Genomic DNA, 22,393 nt, shown 5'->3' with positions numbered 1-22,393 from the left:
TCCAAAAAAACCCTATTTTCCGGACTTGTTACGGAAATTACTATAATTTCACTGTATTACAACCTATTTTACATAAATTTATTTGAATAAGTACAATGTTTTAGTTCCCTTAACCGCAATTTGTGTCATATTTGGCACAAATCATATCAGCTTTTTCAGCGGGAAATTTGCGGCGGGATTTTTCTTAACTTTCTTTTGTATATAATACAGAACATATAAGAAAATAGCAAAACAAAAAAAAAATGGCGCGGTAAGGGGTTATAATAGGTTGGAAGTAGAATTTAGTTATGCAGCCAAACAAAACTCTTGATGTGACGTGTGCAAAAAAGACAACATAAAGATGTAACATGCTTCGAAATATTGTTGAAAAATTATTTTATCATAAAAAACATGAATTTTGTGTTAAGATTACTAACCTCTTTCGAAAACGTATCTTCTTGTCATCATCAGATCCTTCTGACGATATGTATTTCTTTTTTGGCGATTGGATGTTAGACAAATCAATGGTAGGAATAGTTTTCCCACCGTCTGGTAAATGGTCTATATCATTGAAAGCAGATTTCAATTTCAGAAAAGCTAAGGCTTTTCGTTTTCTTTCTAGCTGTAATGCACGATTTTCTCTGATGGCTCCTTTTTTTTCAGGATTCAAATCAAATATATCTGCATCTGTAAAATATGCATTTTGAAAAAAAATTCATGTAACTATCCATATTGATATAATAAATCCGAATCTATTTTCGTTTGGTTTCAACCTTTTCATGCCCAAACGGCTCATCTAATTGATATCATGAAATTTTAAATTTCGAGAGAGGGAGAGGTGGTTGATTGATAAAAAGTAGCAATAAAAATCCAAAAGACTGCAAACTTTAGACTATAGGTTATTTATCACTTTTTAACTTGTAAGCTTAATTGAAAACAAAAGGCTTATCAAATCTTGGAAAATAGTAGATTTGAGTCTAGTTTTTCTGAGTCAAACTCTAGCTCCCTGCCACTGAATCGCACATACAAACAATTATGGGGTTATATTGAAATAATAATATTGAAAAAATTATAATTCCAAAACTGCAAACAATTGAGGTGAAGAATGCAGTAAAAAATATTGTACATATTTGAAAGAATCATAGCAAAATAAATTTAAATTTTGTTATTATTTATCAATATTATATTCTGTGATTCTGTTACTGCGTTCATTATATGTATGAAAAGTAGAGATCTCTACCCTCCATAGGTATATGCCACAGAGTTCGCATCATTCCCACAGTAAGCCCCCAAAGCGTTCGGTAAATCCTAACCAGATACACTGGTGCTTAACCTTTCACTCCGTCTAGATAAGTAAATGGTGCGAACTGTGGACCATGGATTACAATAATATTAATATAAAGATGAAGAAATGAAGTACGCTAAATTCTGTGGGATAGGAATTTTAGATTTCGAGGTTATATCGAACACAAATTAGTTTTAAATTCGGGACAATACAAAAGAAAATTGGAGGCTTCTGAATAGGAAATAAATATATCTTCATAGAGGAAACTAAATTGGGCATTCCAAATAATAAAATTGATGCCTTTTTTGATTAAATTAAATTTCGTAGATAGTATTTAGCTTTGAACCAAAAAATTAGAAATTAAGGATTGGTTTGAAAATAGGTACATGCATTGGTTGACCCTCAGCTACATACACGAATCTGAGAATTTTGGAAATAGAATAGTTATTAATTAGCTTATTATGAAAATCTCTTTTTATATTTGAAGTTTTTACTTATGTTTTTATATGTTGAAGCCAATTAGGAAATGAATATTATAATTAAAAATGAACGCTTTTTTTACAAAGTAAAGAATAAATAAATCTTTCATCCATGTTCAAAGAATACTTTTTTTTTTTCAGTCACCATTCGGAGCTCCTCAGTACAGCTCCAAAGCGTACCAGTCAGTATTTTTACTGTTTCAGTACACAGAGCGTCGAGCCCTTGCGCTACCTTCCCCTTTCCCCTGACGCATGGACACTTAAAATTGCTATTCTACATCCAAATACAAATTTTCATCTTTATCTCATTTGAAGTTTTGAAATGACCAGAGAAACAACATTTCGAACGGATATATTTACGGAACCTCTACTTGAATTTTGTCCATTAACAAATTTGGCAGCGGTATTTTGAAAAACAAAAAAGTTTTCACCTTTTTTTGTTTGTGGGTTATCATGTTTACGGACACAAGCCCGGCCAAATTCGAATTTGAGGACGGATTCGTCATAAGTGAGTCGAAGATTTTCGTTCAAGAACATTTCCAACTCAAAATTCCAAAAATTTCTTACTTTCTGACGAAATGATAAAGCGAATGGTTCGGAGTGCAACGTTCTGAAATAACTTTCTGTTTTCAGCAAACGGAAAATATTATTGAATACATTTTTATGACTTAATTGAAAACTTACTTCTAATTGAATCAATATTCTTTTCATCTTCTGTCAAATCAATCATCTCTAAAATTGGATCATCTTTTTCAGAAGCATTCTCCGTTTTGGAATGGACAATACTTTTTTCTTCTTCTTTTATTACACATTTCTCAGTGACAGATTTCTGATCTTTATCTTGTGTTTCTGTCTTACCACTCTTGTTTTGTTCCAATTTTTCAAATTTATTTTCCGAACGATTGCTCAATGTGCAAACATTCGATTTAGATTCATTCTCTTTTTCCCTAGAAATTAATGATGTATCTATCCTGTATGGTTTTTTTGTAGTATTACTAGAGATTAAAGTTGGAGGTTGAGGATTTACAGGAGCCAGTGGTATAGTTTCTTCCTTGTTAATTTCTTCTTCGTCCGTCTCTTCATCCACTGGAAGCGCGCTTTTGATTTCTTTTGGTGGTTCTTCCTTAGGTTTTTTTATAGAGAAGCTAACTGGCGCTAAAAATTAAGAGATATAATTTTTTCTCAGGAATTTATCATTTGTTATTTCAGTTATCAATATAATTTACGATAGGAGTATTTCAAAGATGGAATAATGAAGACAATCATAAAACATGAACTGGGATATATTTCAGGAAGGAACAATTATTACTTAATAAGCAAAAATGTAATAAACTAACCTATTATTTTTTTCTCTCGGATTTTACCAGCATTGTATTTCAGTAAGTCTTTGATTTCTGCTTCTTCATTAGGTTTAACTTTTTCTCTCAGTTTTATATGTTCTTCTTCTACTTTGTGTCGGTAATATTGATGAAATTCATGGTCTTCCTTGAGGAATATAAATCTAGGATCTTGTCTAGATTTAACAATCTTCTCAAAATCTCCACCGTTTTTCACAACATAACCTGCCATTTTGTCGATCACCACTTTTGTCTCTTCATCTGGTATTTTAAAATTTCTCAACTCCTGTTCACTATCACTTACTTCTTCTTCAGAATCAGAAGCATAGTTTTGTATTAAAGACAATGCAGCTTTTTTAGGAGAATCATCTCTTAGTGAATCTCCTAGATTACAAGCGTTCTCATTAGAATTTTCGCCATTTGAGATTTTTGTTTCATTTGCAGAAAAAATGGATACAGGTTCTTTTCTTTCGCTATATATGATAGGATCCTTCGATATATCAGTTTTCAAATTAGGAGGATGTGGCATTTCTTTACATAAATTTGATACAATTTGCGCATAAGGATTTGATGATTGTTGTTGAGGCTCTTGAGCTTGACTTTGCTGTATATATTGGGAATACATCATTTGTTGGATGAAAGCTTGTATATTGGGATCCACTGACTCAGGATTAGAAGAGGGATCACCTGAAAAAATATTATTTGTTTAGTTCCTTCCATTACCATGCTTTTCACATTGATAAACAGATAATAGAAAATTCATAAATATATTTTGAGGAAATGTTCAAAAAATAAACCGTGATGAAATTTTCTGATAATATTCTGGAAATGATAAAAATTTATATTGAATGAGAAAATTTATCTAGATGAAATAATAAAACAAAGTAATTTCCACTAATCTTTTGAATTCCAAATTACAGAAGAAAGTTTCAGCTAGAATTGGCCACAAGGGGTTGATTATATGTGTAAGACCTTGAGTTCAATTTTAGCTGATATTTCATGAATAATTTGGAATCCAAAATTCAATCTAACACTATGCCGAAATTCTTCCTTTATTAGTATAGATACGTAGACAATATTATATGTTGCTTCAAAGGTACAAATAGACAAGTCTCTTTGTTTACAGGGTTTATCAATAACATTCACCCGATGAATAAATTCATTTCTGAAAATGAAAAAACAACGCAATACATTTTCTTAATCTAACAATAACCAGAACCAACAACTTGCGTAGTTAGAATATTTTGAAGAAACATTCACATACTGATACAACTATCTATGCAACTTCTCATCGCCATTATGAAAATAGATAGTTTATTTAAGGCCATCAAAATATTTAAATCACTAGTCATAAATTTGAATTAGGAATATATCAAATATAACATAAGTACATATGTATAAGAAAAACATATTACAATACTCATCCTGAAAGATTTCACACTTATTAAATAAATATATAACAGATCAGATCAATGATTACAAACGCACATATACAGGGTGTTTCAAATTAAGTCGGCACCATTGCTAACTCCGTTATTATTGATGCTACGATGTCGGTTGAATGGGCGAACTAGTAGCATTTTTAGTGGTCTTCTCGATGCCGAAAACAAACAAAAAATTGACAGTCGCGTTGTCATAATATTTCATGAAATGATATTTTTTTCAATGGAACACCCTATATTTTTTCATCCATTTCGATTCGTAATAACATTCTCAACAACAAAGCTCATATAACCTTTTTTCCTAAAGTGGAAAATGAGTGACTCATTTCGAAATATTTATTTCTTTCACTAGTACAAAAAATTTATTTGTTTTGTCGAATAAACCTCACGATTGTCCAAACAACCATTTTTTGTACTTATACGAATGACAATATTTTGTTACTAATAGCAAAATAAGACAGTTAAAAGAAAAAAGTGCGCTGGGATGTGAACTCGTGAAACCCATAATCATCATATAGCACCACTCAATCGACACCACTAAGCTATTTGATATTAATAGACAAAACGATAATTTCCATCTTAAATATATATACAAGCCATTCCGCTAGCCACATTCATTTTGTGAATCAATAGTGTCAATAGAAGGGCCCAAATATGTGTTCAACAAGAAGGCGGTGTTTTTGACCATTTACTCGATATTTTATAGCGCTTTATCAAATCAGTTTGTTATAAATGTTTCCTATTAACACAACTGTCTTATTTTCACCTTTACGAAAAATAGTCAAATGAGCTTTGTTGTTGAGAATGTTATTACGAATCGAAATGCATGAAAAAATATAGGGTGTTCCATTGAAAAAATATAATTTTATGAAATATTATGACAACGCGACTATCAATTTTGTTTTGTTTTCGGCATCGAGAAGACCACTAAAAATGTTACTATTTTGCCCATTTAACCGACATCGTAGCATCAATAATAACATATAATAAAATAATAGCAATGGTGCCGACTTAATTTGAAACACCCTGTATACACATATACATATGCAAGATCACAAATACAGAAAATACGAATGCTCAATGATGCCGAAGTAAAAATCACAGATAGTTAAAGAGATCAACATTTGCATCATAAGATTTGAGCTCCAAAATTCATTAACCAAATAATATGCTCCCTTGATCAATATACAGGGTGGCCATTTGAAAACGAAACAGACGAGATTACAGACGAAATAAAGTTTTTCGATAGAAATGCTCGGACAGGTCGATTTCTGTTTCGAGGGGGACAACTTAAGATGTAGGTTACGGACGCATAGCGCTTCAACCCTTGCTGCTACAACCCCCACCCCCAATTTTTGAATAGGGAAGATGGGGTGAGTGATACCTCAATTTAAAGGTATTTTTATACTGATTTCAGCACAGTTATTGTTTTTTCATTTTATGCATTAGTTATCAATGAGCACGTGAATTGGAACAATCAATGGAGGTCTGTATTGTCCACAAATGAGTCGAAATATGGACGGTTTTTGGATAGTCGGCGTGTTCGTGTATGGACCCATCCTCTGGTTCCCAGAAATCGCTTATAGGTTCAGGAATTTCATCTGTCTAGGGGTGGTACAGTTACTGTTAGGGGGGAGATTTGTTTGAATGGACGTACAGAATTGTTGGTGCTTGATGCTACCATGAATATGCAAATTAAAAAATTTACATATACCAAGTTAATGACAACATTATTCCATTGTTTCTTACTCATCAAGAACTCAGACGGCTTTTACCACAACTCTGGAGAGAAATTGATCAAGGCTGCTTCAACAATCTGATCTAAAGTATGTATATGCGTTGTCAAGCTGTGGTTGATGTTCAAGGAGGCCATACTCTTTACTGAACTAATTTTTTTAATGAACTGATTTTGTACTACAAATACTAAAAATAAATTTTTAACTGAAACTGTGGAACTCATAAAGGAATGGGCAAACACATTATTTAGATAAGTGAGTAAAAATTTAGATCTACCATATTTAAAAATTTCTGAAAATAATCGGAAGAGTCTCAAAAGCCTTGAACTTCCTTAACTTTTGTGGAGCAGTATATGTCAATTTGCCAATGGAATTGGGTGAAATATCATATCACTGATATGTTTTCATTTCCGCGCGCTTCATGTCAATTTTCATTGCTCATGTTGGGGACAAATTTTTTTTACTGAAAAAGACATATACTCCCTCTATCTATGTTTATTACTCTGAGTTCACAGTACACTTAAGATGAACAGATACATCAAATATCTCATAAAATATTATACTCACTAGAACCTTTCTCTAATAGATGTTTGTAATATTCGTAATAATGTCTCTGCATATAGTACTGATAGTATTGCTGCTGTTGGTCATAAGTCAGATTAGTCACATCTAGTTGGACACCATCTTCTAAATGCATGTTTTGGATCCCCTGGTCCTCTGAAGCAGCTGAATTTTTGGAAGGTTGGACGGTACTTCCAGTTTTAGTGGTACCTTGTATTCTACTGACTAGTTGTGAATAGGCACAGTTTGCATTTGGTCTGTATGGAATGCTAGGTATTGTGGGTTGTACCATCTGTCAAAACAATAAACAGTGTTATTTCTCTCCTAGATTTTGTTTGAAGATTTCTACATGGTAATAGCTTTTCTCAGAATATTAGAAAAGGTATCACAAAAACAATTCAAATTAGATGCCAAACATGTGGCAGCAATATATTCAGTTGAAAATCATTAAAATTCATGTCATAGAAATTTTTTGAATTATCTCAATTATGAAAAAAAGTATGGTGGAAAGTATGTGAGTTTTCATTGTTCTTCTATACTGTCTCTCAGAATGTCAACATGTGCGCGAAAATTATATTGTGTTTTGCTGGGCCCCGCTAATATTAAATTTTTTATGTGAGTAGATCATACATAAGATATATAAATTGTTTAGTGACAATCAGTAATAATAACGGATAATAATCTTATTCGTCGATGCCGAAATATATAAAAAAAGAAAAAAACATTAATGGAAAATATCTACTAATCACATTTTCCACAGGTAATTTTGTTTAGATTATTTCATATTATGTTTGGTTTTAATATAGCACAACCTTTAATTATTGATACTGTAAACGTAAACTAACTGTAGGAATGCATTAAAATTTGATATGAAATAATTTGTAGAGGAAATGTCATTACTTAAATGAAGCATTGGTTATGGATCAATAACAATCCTTAATGAATGTCCTCAATTCCTTACACCTAAATTAATTTAGATTGAATGTTTTCATCTCTTCCTATACCTTGTGCAAGTTAAGAGAACTGGTTGAGAATTTCTCTGTGGAGGTTTTGTTAATGAGTCCGCATCTCTACTTCAGCAATGTTAATTTTTTACTCTGCAGTGAATAATTACGCAGTACCACCAAAATACGTCTTTTTTGAACTAGAGCTTCAGCTCCCAACCAAATTTTTCTTTGACATACCCTCACTGAACATTTGACGTCATTAATTTGTTTCATAAGAATCAAGCTCAATTTCTATTGGGCTAGTAAAAGACTCAAAGAAAACCAACAGACAATCCACAACCTAGATTTGAATTCATACATAAATAAAGTCAATATATGACCATTTAATATGTGAACTGCAATAGAATACGTATGCTAAACAAACACGTCACAACAAAAATTGTTAGAAATTAAGTTGCTGCTGCAAATGTAGCGATCTGAAAAAATCACTAAAACCATATGGTAACGAGGGACCCCTGTGAACAGAAAGAAGAGTATTATTAATTGATCTAGTACTCGGAAAAAATAACAACACAGTATGCTATGTTCATATGTTTATTAAAAAAATAAACAAAAAATTATAAAATCTATATGTACAAAGATGTATAAAAAAATTACAAATGATGGAGACTGCTCTCAAGATTTTTTGGAAACTTCTGTCTAAAATTTATTAGTTAACAATACAATTAAATAAAGGAGTTGTGAAAAACCTACCGTACTGGGAGTTGCAGATGATACCAAACTTGGATGCAGGTAATGGTCACTATTCTCATTTGTTGGAGATGAGGATACATTGAAATCTGAAGAAAAAGAAATGAATATTTAGTAGAAACACCCCACAATTTCTAATATATGGTTGATAATCATCTTAAATTGACTTTGAAAAGTTCAGATCAATGAAAAAATGTTTTTGAGTCAAATTTAGAGAGTTAATAAGATGTAGTAGTACAAATTTCAAAACTAATAGAAACATGTTTCAAAAAATTTTTATTATCGATTATTAGTATGGATTTATACACCATCAAATAACAGTTATCACGCGATAAATAGAATTTAGAAATGATATTTCGGCTGTTATTGTGAAAAATAATAACAGTAAAATCCATATGATATACAATATTCGCAGAAAAAGGTTAGAAGACAAAGTACATATCATCCAACAAGATATCGGGAGACTTATACCATTGGTAAAAAATTCAGCGTTGAGAAAACTTAAAAAAAATAATAAATACAATAAAAGATGACCCCCGGCTACATACAGGCAATGATCCAAACAACGAAAATGATCACCAAATTTTAGACACACCGAAATGAAAATTCATTGTGTACAGTGCATCCCATTTTGGGTGAGACAGCCAGGTTTCTCGCTTGTTATTTAAGATAGAGCCTTGCGATTTTCACGTTCCTGTCCTACTTTTTCGTGAAACTCAAGTTGGTCTAATCAGATTTTGCACAACTGTTTCCGTTCAAGAGATACAAGGTGATTTTGGAAATTGATACTTTTCGGACCCCTCGTTTATCTCCGAAGTTATTAGAAATAATGCTGAGGTGAAAACTACGTCTGAATCAGAATTCTGCGTAGAATCCAGTGGCGTACCCAATTTTTTTTTTCGGGGTATGGTTTTGAAGATTCAACACAAACCTATATTTTTTTTAATGGAACACCCTATATATCATTACTTCGTTGAATTCGTTATTTTTTTTCCTTCAAAATGATGTATGATACTATGTAGGTAGGATGTTCAGAAATGTTAAAAAAAACACTAAAACATCAAATAATGATGATTTTTTGTTAATGGACAATGGATTTCCCATATAAAAGAAGAATCAATAATAATAACAATAATTCATAGCGATGACAGCTAAATCAGATTGGCTTTTTCCCTCCAATGCCTACTTGATAAAACAATGCTCCCACATGCATAGTAGCCATAATAACAACAAGGATGTTTGTATCATCAATGACCTACTACTTTTAAAAATCGAAAGTAATAATCCTTTTATCGAAACATAGAAAATTCATGGCCCATTTACAAAAAATCATCATTATTTGATGTTTTAGTGTTTTTTTTAACATTTTTGAACATCCTACCTACATAGTATCATACATCATTTTGAAGGAAAAAAAATAACGAATTCAAGGAAGTAATGATATATAGGGTGTTCCATTAAAAAAAATATAGGTTTGTGTTGAATCTTCAAAACCATACCCCGAAAAAAAAAATTGAGTACGCCACTGGATTCTACGCAGAATTCTGATTCAGACGTAGTTTTCACCTCAGCATTATTTCTAATAACTTCGGAGATAAACGAGGGGTCCGAAAAGTATCAATTTCCAAAATCACCCTGTATCTCTTGAACGGAAACAGTTGTGCAAAATCTGATTAGACCAACTTGAGTTTCACGAAAAAGTAGGACAGGAACGTGAAAACCGCAAGGCTCTATCTTAAATAACAAGCGAGAAACCTGGGAGTCTCACCCAAAATGGGATGCACTGTACGGTTTTTTTGGTCTCCTGTGAAATTGTTCATTATGGACATAGCAGATTTACACTCTTAGCCGACGATATGAATATCATGATTTATGATACATGAACTATGGATGAATTGTCTGGGGTTATATCTTCACAATAGTTGCTGATGAAAATGTTGACAATACTTTGTTTTAGGTATATGTAATAGGAACGAAAACTGGAAAAATATTTTTCTTGGGGATTGGAAACAAATATTGTTCTATATGTGCTCGCGCTGAACCAATAGAGTCGTCTAAGCCCACACATATCTGTATCAGGCAACGTGATTCTACCAATATTGAAGCTGACATTATAGCTGAGGGATTTAGACAAAATATACAATTATAAAATATTCGAGTATTATGGATTCATTTATTCTGAGTCTATTACTCTCTTGCTTCATACAAAATTGTCAAATTAGATATTCACAGGGACACAAGACAAATCTGAATCTAATTGGTGCAATGTCATACAAATAATGATAGCACCATTTCTTTTTTTAATGATATATTTTTTGATTTGTTTTGTTGGTATTCTCAAACTATAGACTGATTCGTACATAATGTTATTGGTTTCCATAATCCATTTCATAAATTACTGTTTTCTTTTCTGGTATTTATTGCAATTGATTTTGGATCTTTCGGTTCCATTTCTAATTTTATTGAATAAGTATGTATTTGCTTTTTTGAGGCAATGAATAAATATACTTACATGTGAGGAAATAAAACCGATTAACTTAATCATTAAGTTGAACTGCCATTGAAATAGCATTCGTAATCTCAACGTAAATTAATGATTTAGCATACAGTGACTTACAGCGTATTCGACTGGCTGAACCAGTGCGAATTAATTCAAATTTTTGTAAAGCTAAATGACATAATTAACTCGAATTAATTCGAACTGGTGCAGCTAGTCGAATAGGCTATTAATAAACCACAGAGGTGACTCTCTTGGTCTCGTTTTTGATTGGCTGAGCCTAAAGATGGCGGTTTTTTGAAAAAGTGTCAGTTCAGTTCAGTCAATTGTAATATTAAGTTGGTAAAGCCATATGGTTCGCCATTTTTTGGCTCAATTTGAACGAATTGTCGCACTGTGTTTTTTTAAGTCACTGTAATTCAGCACAGAATGTAGCGCTTTTTCTCCGACATTTTGCTGGTTCAGCGCTGTCTAGCGCATTTCACAACGTTGACTTTCCGAACTCGCCCTTAATCTACTTTCATCAGTTTTTCGGTGTAACCAGGGTACTTCCAACTTTCCAAGAACGAAATATGCATCGAATAACAGTAAACTCTTCAGTATTACCTGTTCATTAAATACATAAATCGGTGAAAATATTTATGTAGTATGATAGTCATTACCGAAGATTCAGTCCTGCCATGGGTGGCAAGATTTTTTTGTAGGAATAAACGAATAAATATCCACGGAATAATCACTCAATTATCATTGAATATTCACTGAACATTAATTTAATAATCACTGAATAATCAATGAATAGTTGAATATTCATGACTACTCAAGAATAATCAAGAATGAATTTTTCTTTGACTGAATTATTCGAATAAATTTAAGAATGAATATTCGAATATAAAAAGACGAAAGAGTTCCAGTCCTAATTTGAACGCCATAAGACAAAATCACGGTACGACCTAGAAATAATAAACGTTACATTCTTAAAATGAAGAAGAAGATCAATTATCGCGCAATGTTCTGTGTCAGAATATTTTGCTCATCAGTCATCACTGCATTTTGGTTATAAATCGAGTATAGTAGATCTGCTGTTAAAAGTAAGAGCTCGCTTATTAAAAAAAAAAACTTAAGATGAATGATGAAGAAGAAACTTACAAATTATGGAGAATTCGTGAAACAGCAATGCAGGTATGGTTATATTTCTGTTTATGAACTTATTTTTGGTATTTTTATCTAGTAAGAACTTTTTTGTTTCAGTTATGCCATGACAGAGGATATCTTATAACTCAAGATGAATTGGATCAGATTCTTGAACAATTTAAAGAAAAATTTGGGAATAAACCAAGGTAAACATAAGATTATTAAACATTAAAATTTTGAAATAAAGACATCCATAAATATACATGGAATAAGCCATCTAGAAGCTTGCGATCTATAATTGACTACCTTATCGTTCGCCAAAAAACTAATCTGAGAATTCTCGACGTCAGAGCATATAGAGGAGCAATATGCGGCAGCGATCACTATCTTCCGAATGCGAAAATAAGCTTTATTCATAAAATTTCACATCCGCAAACTCAAGAATTTGATGAATATGAAGAACTCGAATCTATCAAATACAACCTAGAGAGCTTGGACCAGGAAAGTACCAAAAGCTCATACAGAAGAAGATTAGACGAGAAACTGCAGTCCAGAGACTTCGCCAACACATCAGACCACTACAACTACATCAAAGATTGTCTACATGAAGCAGCAATGGAGGCATTGGGATTCCAAGAAGTCAAGAGACGTCTGAGACCTTACTGGTGGGACGTGGATATCGAAGAAAAAATATCAAGGAAAAAAACGAGGCATATCAAAGATATCTAAGCTGCGAAACGACCATAACAGAGAATCATACAAGAGATTGCAAGCCAATGTTCGGAAAATGATTACGCTGAAAAAGAATGAAACCTGAGAGAGACGCTGTGGCAGATTAAATACGTATGTAGGAGGAACCAGAAGCTCAAAGTTGAAAGCTTCTGAAAACTCTTCGACAAAATAACAAGAAAGAGATCATATCGCCCATTTCACTAACAAAATGGAATACATACTTCAGTTCCTTACTCACAGAAAACCGAGAATCGCAAATGGACACATCTGAAGAAACGGACGCCATAAGAGTCACCGCTTCACCAATAAGACTTACAGTTGGAGAATTAAAGGAGACATGCAAAAAGTTAAAGAACAGAAAAGCCCCTGGACCTGGAAATATACCTGCAGAATTAATAAAAAATGGCACACCTAAGTTATTCGAACATCTAACCAAGCTTCTCCAAAAATGCATAAATATTGGACAAATACCAGATGAGAGGAAATTATTCTACCAGACACCCATTCATAAGAAGGGGAGTAAAGAGGACTGCGACAACTACCGAGGCATCGCAGTCATGTGCACGGTGAGTAAAATCTATGGCAAAGTGATAAAGGAAAGAATAGAGCGAGAATATATGGATACTGAGGCAGAAGAACAAGCCGGTTTCAGAGCAGGAAGATCAACAGTGGACCACCTTTTTTGCCTAACACAGGTCATTGAAAAAATCACGGCGGTGAACAAGGAGTTGCACATTCTATATGTGGATTTACAAAAGGCTTACGATAGCGTTCCTCTTACTAAGCTTTGGGAATCATTGAAAGCAAGGAACATAAACACTAATCTGATCAAAGCAGTGAAGGGACTATATACCATGGACGTGAAGTGAAGGGACTATATACCATATCTTTTTTCGGCCATAACTCCAGAACGCCTGAAGCTATCGCTTTGCGAGCTTTTGGGTTTTTCATACAAATTTGATGGGATTTCTGTTTCTGTCAGAACTTGAAGACAAAATTTGGTTTTTCGCCGTGCATCAGTTGAAGAATATCTTCTTTCGGCCATAACTTCAGAACGCCTGAAACTATTGCTTTGCGACCTGCAGGTTTTTTCATGCAAATTTGATGGAATTTCTGTTTCTGTGAAGAAAATCCTATCATTACATTTGAAATTTCGAAGTAAAATGAACAAAAAAATGAACTTATGACTTAGCGCCCCCTATCGAAAGCAGCAAAAACAAATTTATCATTAGTATATTTTGTCCTCAATCAACAAGATATTATCTTTCAGACGAGTTCTAATTTGCTCAAAAATGTTGAGCCAAACTGAAGTTACAGGCACTTCTTTCAGTCAGATTTCTCCGATTCACCTACCCTTATTTGATGTCGTCAAATCGAAAATGACAATTCAACAAGATAGAGAATTTTACAAGGATTACAGTGATGATATTTTTTCTTCAACTTCATATAAAACATTTTCGAATAAAATTCATTTTTCTACTCGACGATAGCTATTACGCCCGTAGCGGTAGAGGTATGAACTTCAAAACAATTTCCAGTGTGTTTTCTTGGACACTTTAGTGATATAAATTTTTACCGCAAGTCGCTACGATGAGTGGATCCTGAGATATAGCCGCTTACCTCGCTTATTTGCCCACCCTGTACAGGGTGGGCAAATTTCGATGTTTTAGCACTACAACTTTTAAACCAGAGGAGATAGACAAAATCTGATACCCCATTCTCGGTCTTTTTTTGTGAGAAACTAACAAGGGTAGTATTCTTTTTTGGCCACCTCTATTGTTTTCGAGTTATAAGCGAAAATTGGAAAAATTGCGCTAATACTGATGATTGAGCTCTGAAATAAAAACATTATACAGGCACTTTTTTACGTAGAATCCAGTGGCGTGCTCGTATTTTCAAAAGAGTTTTTAATTACGATTCTTAGCTCGAAGCTGTATGTGATTTTGAGTAATGATCTCGCAAAATTTGTGAAGAACTCATCTTCATGTAATATAGTATGTTTTGCGAATGATACAAATATTCTCGTTTCTGGTATTGATATAGAACAAGTCAAAATCTCTGATGCAAATACTTACAATGATATTTTTGAATGGTCAGAAAAGAATAATTTGTTGATCAATTGTTCGAAAACTCTCATTGAGGGTACCAAGACAAAGTGATTCAGATACCTGATGGCGAGATTCATTTCGTTGAGGGCAATTTATTTTGCTAGCACTGTCACTTGAGATATGGTTTGTTAAATTGGGGTTGTACCACTGATGTTGAAAGAGTATTCATACTGCAAAAGTATGCAATAAGACTAATTACAGGGATTCCTTTTCAAGAATCATGTAGGGCAACCTTCAAAGATTTGAAAATACTCATTTTGGTAGGAATCTACATTTTTGAAGTTCGTAAATATGTATTATATGGGTGGTAAAATTTTTAATAGGTTACCTGTAGAAGTACAAAACTATTATATTTCTGGGTTTTTTGAATGAATATGTATTTGTTATAAGACCTGTATATTGAACATAAGAAATAAAGATTATTATTATTATTATTTATACTGCTGTGCATGAAATGACTCAGCTCGGACCGTTTTGGATATCCTGGAGAGTGACAAGCTACTATTGGGCTTGCTCTTTGATTTATTGAAGGGGTTCCACCGGGTTAATTATGGGAGATTGTTGGGAAAATTGAAGCACTACGTTGTAATAGATTGTCAGCTACTCTTTATAATTAGTTAGCTTCCTGATGAGCATAACGAACAATATTCCCCAAGGTAGTATAGTCGGCCCTTTTCTATTCATCATTTACAGAAACGATCAACCAGTAAGCCTGCGGGGGTTAAATCACCAACTGTGTATTAACGCCGATGATGCAAACTTAGTATGATTATTAGATTTTGTTTCACCAATTTTGAGGATATAAGTTAAGTTTCGTTAAGTCAGCTGTAGGTAGCGCTATTAACAAATTATTACTATAGTGACTCAATAAACCACAGTGGCGACAAGCGTGGTCTCGTTTTTTATTGGCTGAGCCTAAATATGGCGGCTTTTTATTTACATTCTCCATTTATCTGATTTTTGTAATGTAAGGCCCATTTTTTGGTCACTGTAATATTCTTCAGTTGAATAAATTTATTCTACAGGGTGTGGCGTAATTAATGGATAATCCTGTACTGGCGAATAGGGGAGGTCATGGCCGACCAGAAAATGTAAAGTTACGTTCAGTAAAAATATCATAGTTTTCGAGATATCGGACAATTTCATTTTTTTCTAAAAAGTGCAAACATGAGGATTATCATACTTTTTTTCTCTTAATTAAGCAAGATGGTAGGAATTTGGTAGTTTATCTCATAGTACAGCTATTTGAGAGTAAAATAAAAAACAATGCCCAAAGAAATAACAAGATTTATGATCACAGCAATGAATTTAGTGAGTAAAGGTGCAAAAAAATAAAATTGTCCGATATCTCGAAAACTATAACATTTTTACTGGACATAACTTTACATTTTCTGGTCGGCCATGACGTCCCCTATTCGCCAGTACAGTATTATCCATTAAATACGCCACACCCTGTATATACAATCGAAAACTATCAGGCCCAATCATTTCGATTTTGACGTGTGTCAGTTCAGTTTAGTCAATTGTGTTCTATGTCCCCATTCGCCATTTTTATAGCGCATTCGACTGAACAGCACTCGCTCGGTGCTGGGGCGTTTTAGCACTCCTCTGATTCGAACTAGGAGCATGCAGGTAATGCGAACTTCTGTGGCACTGCACTGGCACAATGCTTATGCAGAGTGTTCTGTGGTCATTTGCTGTCATTCGACTAGATTTGAATTTGAAATTCGAATTGCTTTTCAAAGTAACACGAATATTATTTAATTATGAATGTTATATTCAAAGAATTCATTTACGATCAGAATAATAAATTGCGAGAAAATGAAAAAGGGGACATTTTGTGCGTTATCAGCGATGTAGGTAGGTTTTCTCAATATTCAAACAACATGTCAGTTTTCATAATACAATTACTATTAAAGGGAAAGATGAAATTGCTTACTTGGATAAATAAACTTTATTCAAGTACAACATATTACATAGAGAGGAGAATATTGGTGCGCCAGCCGTGGCGGTCATATGCCAGAAATCATATTTAAAATGTAATGCCACAAGATAACCTTGCGGATGAATAAAATTCATGTCAATCGAATAATCCATCGTTGTTTGATTGCAATTTAAAGTTCTATAGCTCTAAAAAAACACCCTTTATAATCAAGTGTTTTATTTTATTTTCTTTTAGTAATATTCGTGCAGAATTTAGTGTGGATCGAGCAATTAGAATATTCAAAAAACAGATATTTTGTGGGCAAAGCAGCGTTGAGCGAGTTCAGTACATGAATATCCATGTAGGTACTGAACTCGAAATTTTTCTGGCTATGGTCATGCGCGCAAAAGCTCCTGACTTAACGTCAGTGCTTTATTAGGTTTAAATGATTAGTACCTCGGCATCAGAATATTTTTCAACAATTTTCAGGTATTCTCGAATTTTAGGTTTGAATATTTTTATATTTATAGATTTTATAAACTTTAATACATCTTCATCGCTTTCGACCTCGCTGTCACTGCTACTTGAAGATAAAAGAAAATCAACGGCCATGGCTAGTGATTTATCGATATCCATTTCAGAGGCTCCATCCATTTCAACAATTTTCGATCTCAAAATTTGAACTTAACCTTGACACAACCAATGAATTATGACAGGACCCCGTACTGTCGAAATGTACAGTACTAAAAAATTCGAATTGACAGCGAGCGCCATTACCAGTCGAATATACATTTGCTCTGCCCTGAAATTGTACATGACCTGCCGAACATAAATTTAGACTGTATTTTTTACGTTCACTACGAGTCGAACATAAATTAGCATGAACAAAACTCGAATTAATTCGCACTGGTGCAGCCAGTCGAATAAGCTATTAGACTCACTTTGAACGAATTGTCGCCACTTTGTCTAATTAAGTCACTATAATTATGACAGATTTATTATTTATGACATTTTGTATCTATGTATCATGCATTATAGTTATAACCTGTGTAAGCAATTCTTGAAATTGTAGCAGCTTTCCAGAAAGGTGCGTGTCACCCCGGGACTCAGCGCACTAGAGCGTCGAGTCCTTGCTATGAGTGGAACGCGCCAAAAGGAAACTGTCAAATTGACCGTAAACAAACCAGCGTTCTACAGCTGTCTCGTATTATAAGGAAACAACCTCGAATTGAGAGTTGGCCATTGATGCATTTAGAACTTGGTGCACGAAAAATAAGTTGATCATTAACTTGGATAAAACCGAATGTGTGCTGGTTGTTTCCGTCAGTCAGAATACTAATTACTTGGAATCTTTATTGACTGTAAAAGTGGTGGAACCACAATGAATAATTCAATGGAAAATTAACATCAGTAAATTACACCCTGTTTATTATGAGTTCGCAAGTTGATTCTGATAATTATGTATCATTCGAATTTTCAGTCATTGCTCAGTTTTGGAATCATAACTTGGGGTAGCAGTTCATATATCAACACAATATTCATAACACAAAAGATGACAATTAGAACTATGCTTGGTATGAAATATCATGACAGCTGTCGTTTTAAATCTAATGACATACTAACGGTTATTGGGTTACACATATATAAGTGTCTCTTATTTCTACACAAAAACTCCCTCTTCTTCTCCTAATACAAGAATGCCAATAATACCAGGCAAAAATTTCATATTTCTATCCCCTTTATCGCCTGGCAATGACAGAGAATTGTGTGACATACAAGTGCATGAAATTTTTCAACAGCCCTCCCAACACTTTTCATGTTATTTGGAACCATAATGAATTGAAAAGGAAAAAAATTCAATTTCATAAAGAACTGTGAACCCTATGGTACTGAGGAATTCTTTGAATTTCAATAAAAGCAGATTAAATTAGAAACATATGCATATCTTGATGTATTTACATTGCGGATTTTGTAAATTAACATAATTCTATTCACCATGAGAAACGTCGAAACTCCAGGATTTCTATATCTCGCGTTTTATAGCCCAATGATTAAAATTGGTATGGATATTTGAGTCAACAATGAAATTTCAACTCTTACTAAATATTTAAATACCCAAAATCTCAATATTTTACGGTCTACTAATCAGATTTTGGTGAAAGGACCACATTCTTTTAGTTAGAGAAATGGCCTTTTGTGAATTTGGCTGAATTTTTGATGGGATGATCAAATGTATCTCTAGCCAAAAAGCTCAAAAATGAACAGTTTTCGAGAAATGGAGTTTTGAAAGTGGATTTTTTCCATTTTTTGCTCATCAGCCGAACAGCTCTCTTTTATAGTTGGGATGGAATTTATATATTAGGCTCCAAAACTTCATTGAAAAATGGTCTTCCTCAGTTATATTGGACACTGCCATCAATAATTTTTTTTATACTGCTCCACACTGCCTATGATGAAGATAACGCCAAAATAATTCACACCCAGGAAATACTAGTGTTACAAGGGAAAAAATAACATTATGGAGAGCTGACTATTTAGAAAGTAATAGGTTGTACCGAATCCATTGGCAATTTTTTTTTGTTATTATTAAAATGGATATTTGTATTAGTTTATATACTGTTGTTTACTAATAAATAATTTTCATTTTAATTATATGCTTATTAATGTTAGTATATTGTGATGCATTCTTATTATATTGGCAATGAATAATAAAAGATATATGCTTTTATAAGCATATATTAATGTTTTTTTTTAGGTATTTGAAATGCATTGTCAAATATTAACACATAATAAAATAATTTGTGGTAATAAAAAGAGTTGCTATCAAAGAATGTTAATGATATTTCACTATCTCTTACCAGATTTAGCAACATTGGCCCTGAATCTTCTATTTTTGACAATGTCTAGAACATGTCTATAGAATTTAAATAAAGGATCATTCTGGTTCAAAAAACTGAACTGTGGATTGTCACTCTGTTTAGCTTTAATCAAAATTTCCATTTGAGGTCCTTGAGTCGACACAAATATAGCAGTTTTTTCAATTCTTGTATATTCCTTCATCGTTTTAGGCTATTAATAATTTTAAAAAATGAAAAATCTTATAATAGGAGAATCAAAGCAAACTTACAATTGCTATATCAACAGGAACATCTAAGTCTGGTGAAGGTACATATTTCTCATCGATATCATTTTCTGAAACCGTTGAAATCACTTCTTTTTCATCAGGATTAGTAGGAACATCATAGTTGTACTGGTATTCATTGGTATGACTTCTTTTCAATTCCTCTTCTTCATTGAAAATAATTAATCAAATGAATCAATAAGCACAAATTTATGAGTAGTTGAGTACAAGTAATACCTTTATACATGTCTTCATCATCTTCATTGTTCAATAGCGAATAATATCTTTCTTCATCACATAACTGTTCTAATTTTCTTTCATGTTCATCAAGACCTAACCATCTAGTAGTATCATAATCTTCTCGACTTGCTTCATACCTACTCAAATCTGATAGATGTCCCCGGCAATCATATCTTAAAATCAGGACATAAAATTATCAGGCAATATTTAAATATTTAGTGAACATTAATTTAGAGGGTGCTTGAAAAAAGGGTTATGTAGTAATATAATAGAAATATTATTTATAATAGAAAATAAATTATTTTCCTTCGTTTAACCCTGCAAGCTAATAGTTATGCAGAAATTTAAATATTTAAAAGAACATTTTATTTAATAATTATTGTGGACTAATTATCATGTGAACTTAATAACATTTGTTCATGCCCATGTTTTTATGATCATATTGAAATATTCAATGAATTTGCTAGACGTTTAGTCAAGCACTGACTTAAAAAACAGAGAATTGATTGGTACTGGTATAATTGAAGTTCTTTTATAAAAAAATACTCGGAAAGTCTTCAAACAGATAAGGGCGGCACATTAGATTGAATATTAAATGAAAACCATCCACCTACCTATCAATTTTAAGACTTTCGTTGCCCATCCATGGTATGAGATGCTTTCCTTGATCAATATGTAAAGCTTTTTCGTCATCTCTAAACAATTTACAAGCATATCCAAATATTAGTAGCTTTTCCAAATCATCATCTTTCTTTTTTTTTCTCAAAATTCCAGATTCTGAGGAATTCCAATAAGCCATTTCCAATTGTTTTTATTCACTATAATTATTTGCTTTGCATTCAATTTTCAACTCTTTTTTTGACAAGTAGTGAGTGAACACAGACTAATAGAAAATTAGAAATTGTAGTCTGTGAGTGTGACGTCTGAGTTCACTACTTGTCAAAAAATTCAATTCAAGGGTAGATGACGCCATCTGTAATATTAAAACACAAATTTGTAAATGGGTCAAATCAGCTGATCTCCATATTATAAATACAATTCGCTAATATTCTAGAGTCACAACATAAAAATAAGTAATAAGACATATATAAATAAAAGATCTGGTTTATTTTGACATGTACAATACACATTTTAAATCTGAAATATTATAAATAATTATTTATAATAGGTACGGCAATCAACTTTTACTTGAAGATCCTTTATTTTGACAGATATTTGCTGCCATTATTCAACAAGAACTAACCAACAAATATTTATTTCTGTATGGTGAGAAAATTTCAAGTTTTTGAGAAATTCTTTGATTTTGAGCCTTCAACATTCAAGAATTCTGTTCTCCTGATAGATCAGAAGAACACAATTCTTGAATGTTGATCTTTATAGATTGAGATCAATGTAATTTACAAAAATTTTTGAAGATATGCTTTCACAGATTCTGAGAAAATCTCTGGAAGGTGGACGGATTTTTGTTATTCTATATTTAGGTGTATTGTGCCTGATGAAATGAAAACTATATTTACCATAGACAAAGGAAGGAAAAGATTGATGACTGCGTAGAGTCGTTTGAAATGTTGATGCTGGTGACCCGGTTCGCAGAACATAGAACTTACTTATCGCTATTTCTCAGGAAAACATCGTTTTTGACGGAAAAGAATGAAATTGGTTTTTGTCGTGAATTCTAACATTAGTTCAGTTTTCACAGGTGCTTTCTTGCAAGTTCAAGGTTATTTAATTTTAATCCATTTTACGATCATTTCAAGCCAAAATTCCACGGACATTGAATGGTCGAATGGATGTCCATTGTACGTAAAAATGTTGACGTCCATTGGATGTAACGAATATATGTATGTCCATTGTACGTACATATGTATAAATTCCGAAAATATAACCCCCGTTAAGCTAGCAGAACCATTTTCGAATTTTTATTATTTTTTAGGCCATGATTTTAGGCTTTTTGAAATCGCGGGTTCTACTAGTTTAGCGGTAACTATTAGGCGTGCAAAACCACCGAACTAATCGATTTCTTATGAACAATCTGATTACGCCATAATTTTAGGAAACGAATAATATCCTGGGTATAGTATATCCAAAGTCACTTGGAGGAAGATGGATATTTCAATTATACAA

General features: G+C 32.8%; 1 protein-coding gene across 2 annotated transcripts in view; it reads right to left on the bottom strand.

The window, feature by feature from the left end:
• Window positions 1-21,213, bottom strand: part of LOC123675033 (protein suppressor of white apricot) — a 28,248-nt gene extending 7,035 nt beyond the window's left edge. The window contains exons 1-9 of one of the 2 annotated variants that reach the window (XM_045610263.1): window positions 20,884-21,213; window positions 20,267-20,442; window positions 20,036-20,196; window positions 19,767-19,977; window positions 8,520-8,605; window positions 6,826-7,111; window positions 3,081-3,767; window positions 2,428-2,898; window positions 417-666 (exon numbers count right to left, since the gene is read on the bottom strand). In XM_045610263.1, coding sequence (XP_045466219.1) covers window positions 417-666; window positions 2,428-2,898; window positions 3,081-3,767; window positions 6,826-7,111; window positions 8,520-8,605; window positions 19,767-19,977; window positions 20,036-20,196; window positions 20,267-20,442; window positions 20,884-21,068 — 2,513 coding nt within the window. In that variant the 5' untranslated portion in view covers window positions 21,069-21,213. The remainder of the gene's footprint in view (window positions 1-416; window positions 667-2,427; window positions 2,899-3,080; window positions 3,768-6,825; window positions 7,112-8,519; window positions 8,606-19,766; window positions 19,978-20,035; window positions 20,197-20,266; window positions 20,443-20,883) is intronic. The other variant, XM_045610261.1, reaches the window with a different exon arrangement.
• Window positions 21,214-22,393: the final 1,180 nt, after the last annotated feature.

The sequence above is a fragment of the Harmonia axyridis genome, chromosome 3 (genome assembly GCF_914767665.1).
Source record: "Harmonia axyridis chromosome 3, icHarAxyr1.1, whole genome shotgun sequence".
Classification (NCBI taxonomy): Eukaryota; Metazoa; Arthropoda; class Insecta; order Coleoptera; family Coccinellidae; genus Harmonia; species Harmonia axyridis.
The sequence above is the reverse complement of the archived record's forward strand: the minus strand, read 5'-3'. Positions and strand labels throughout refer to the sequence as shown.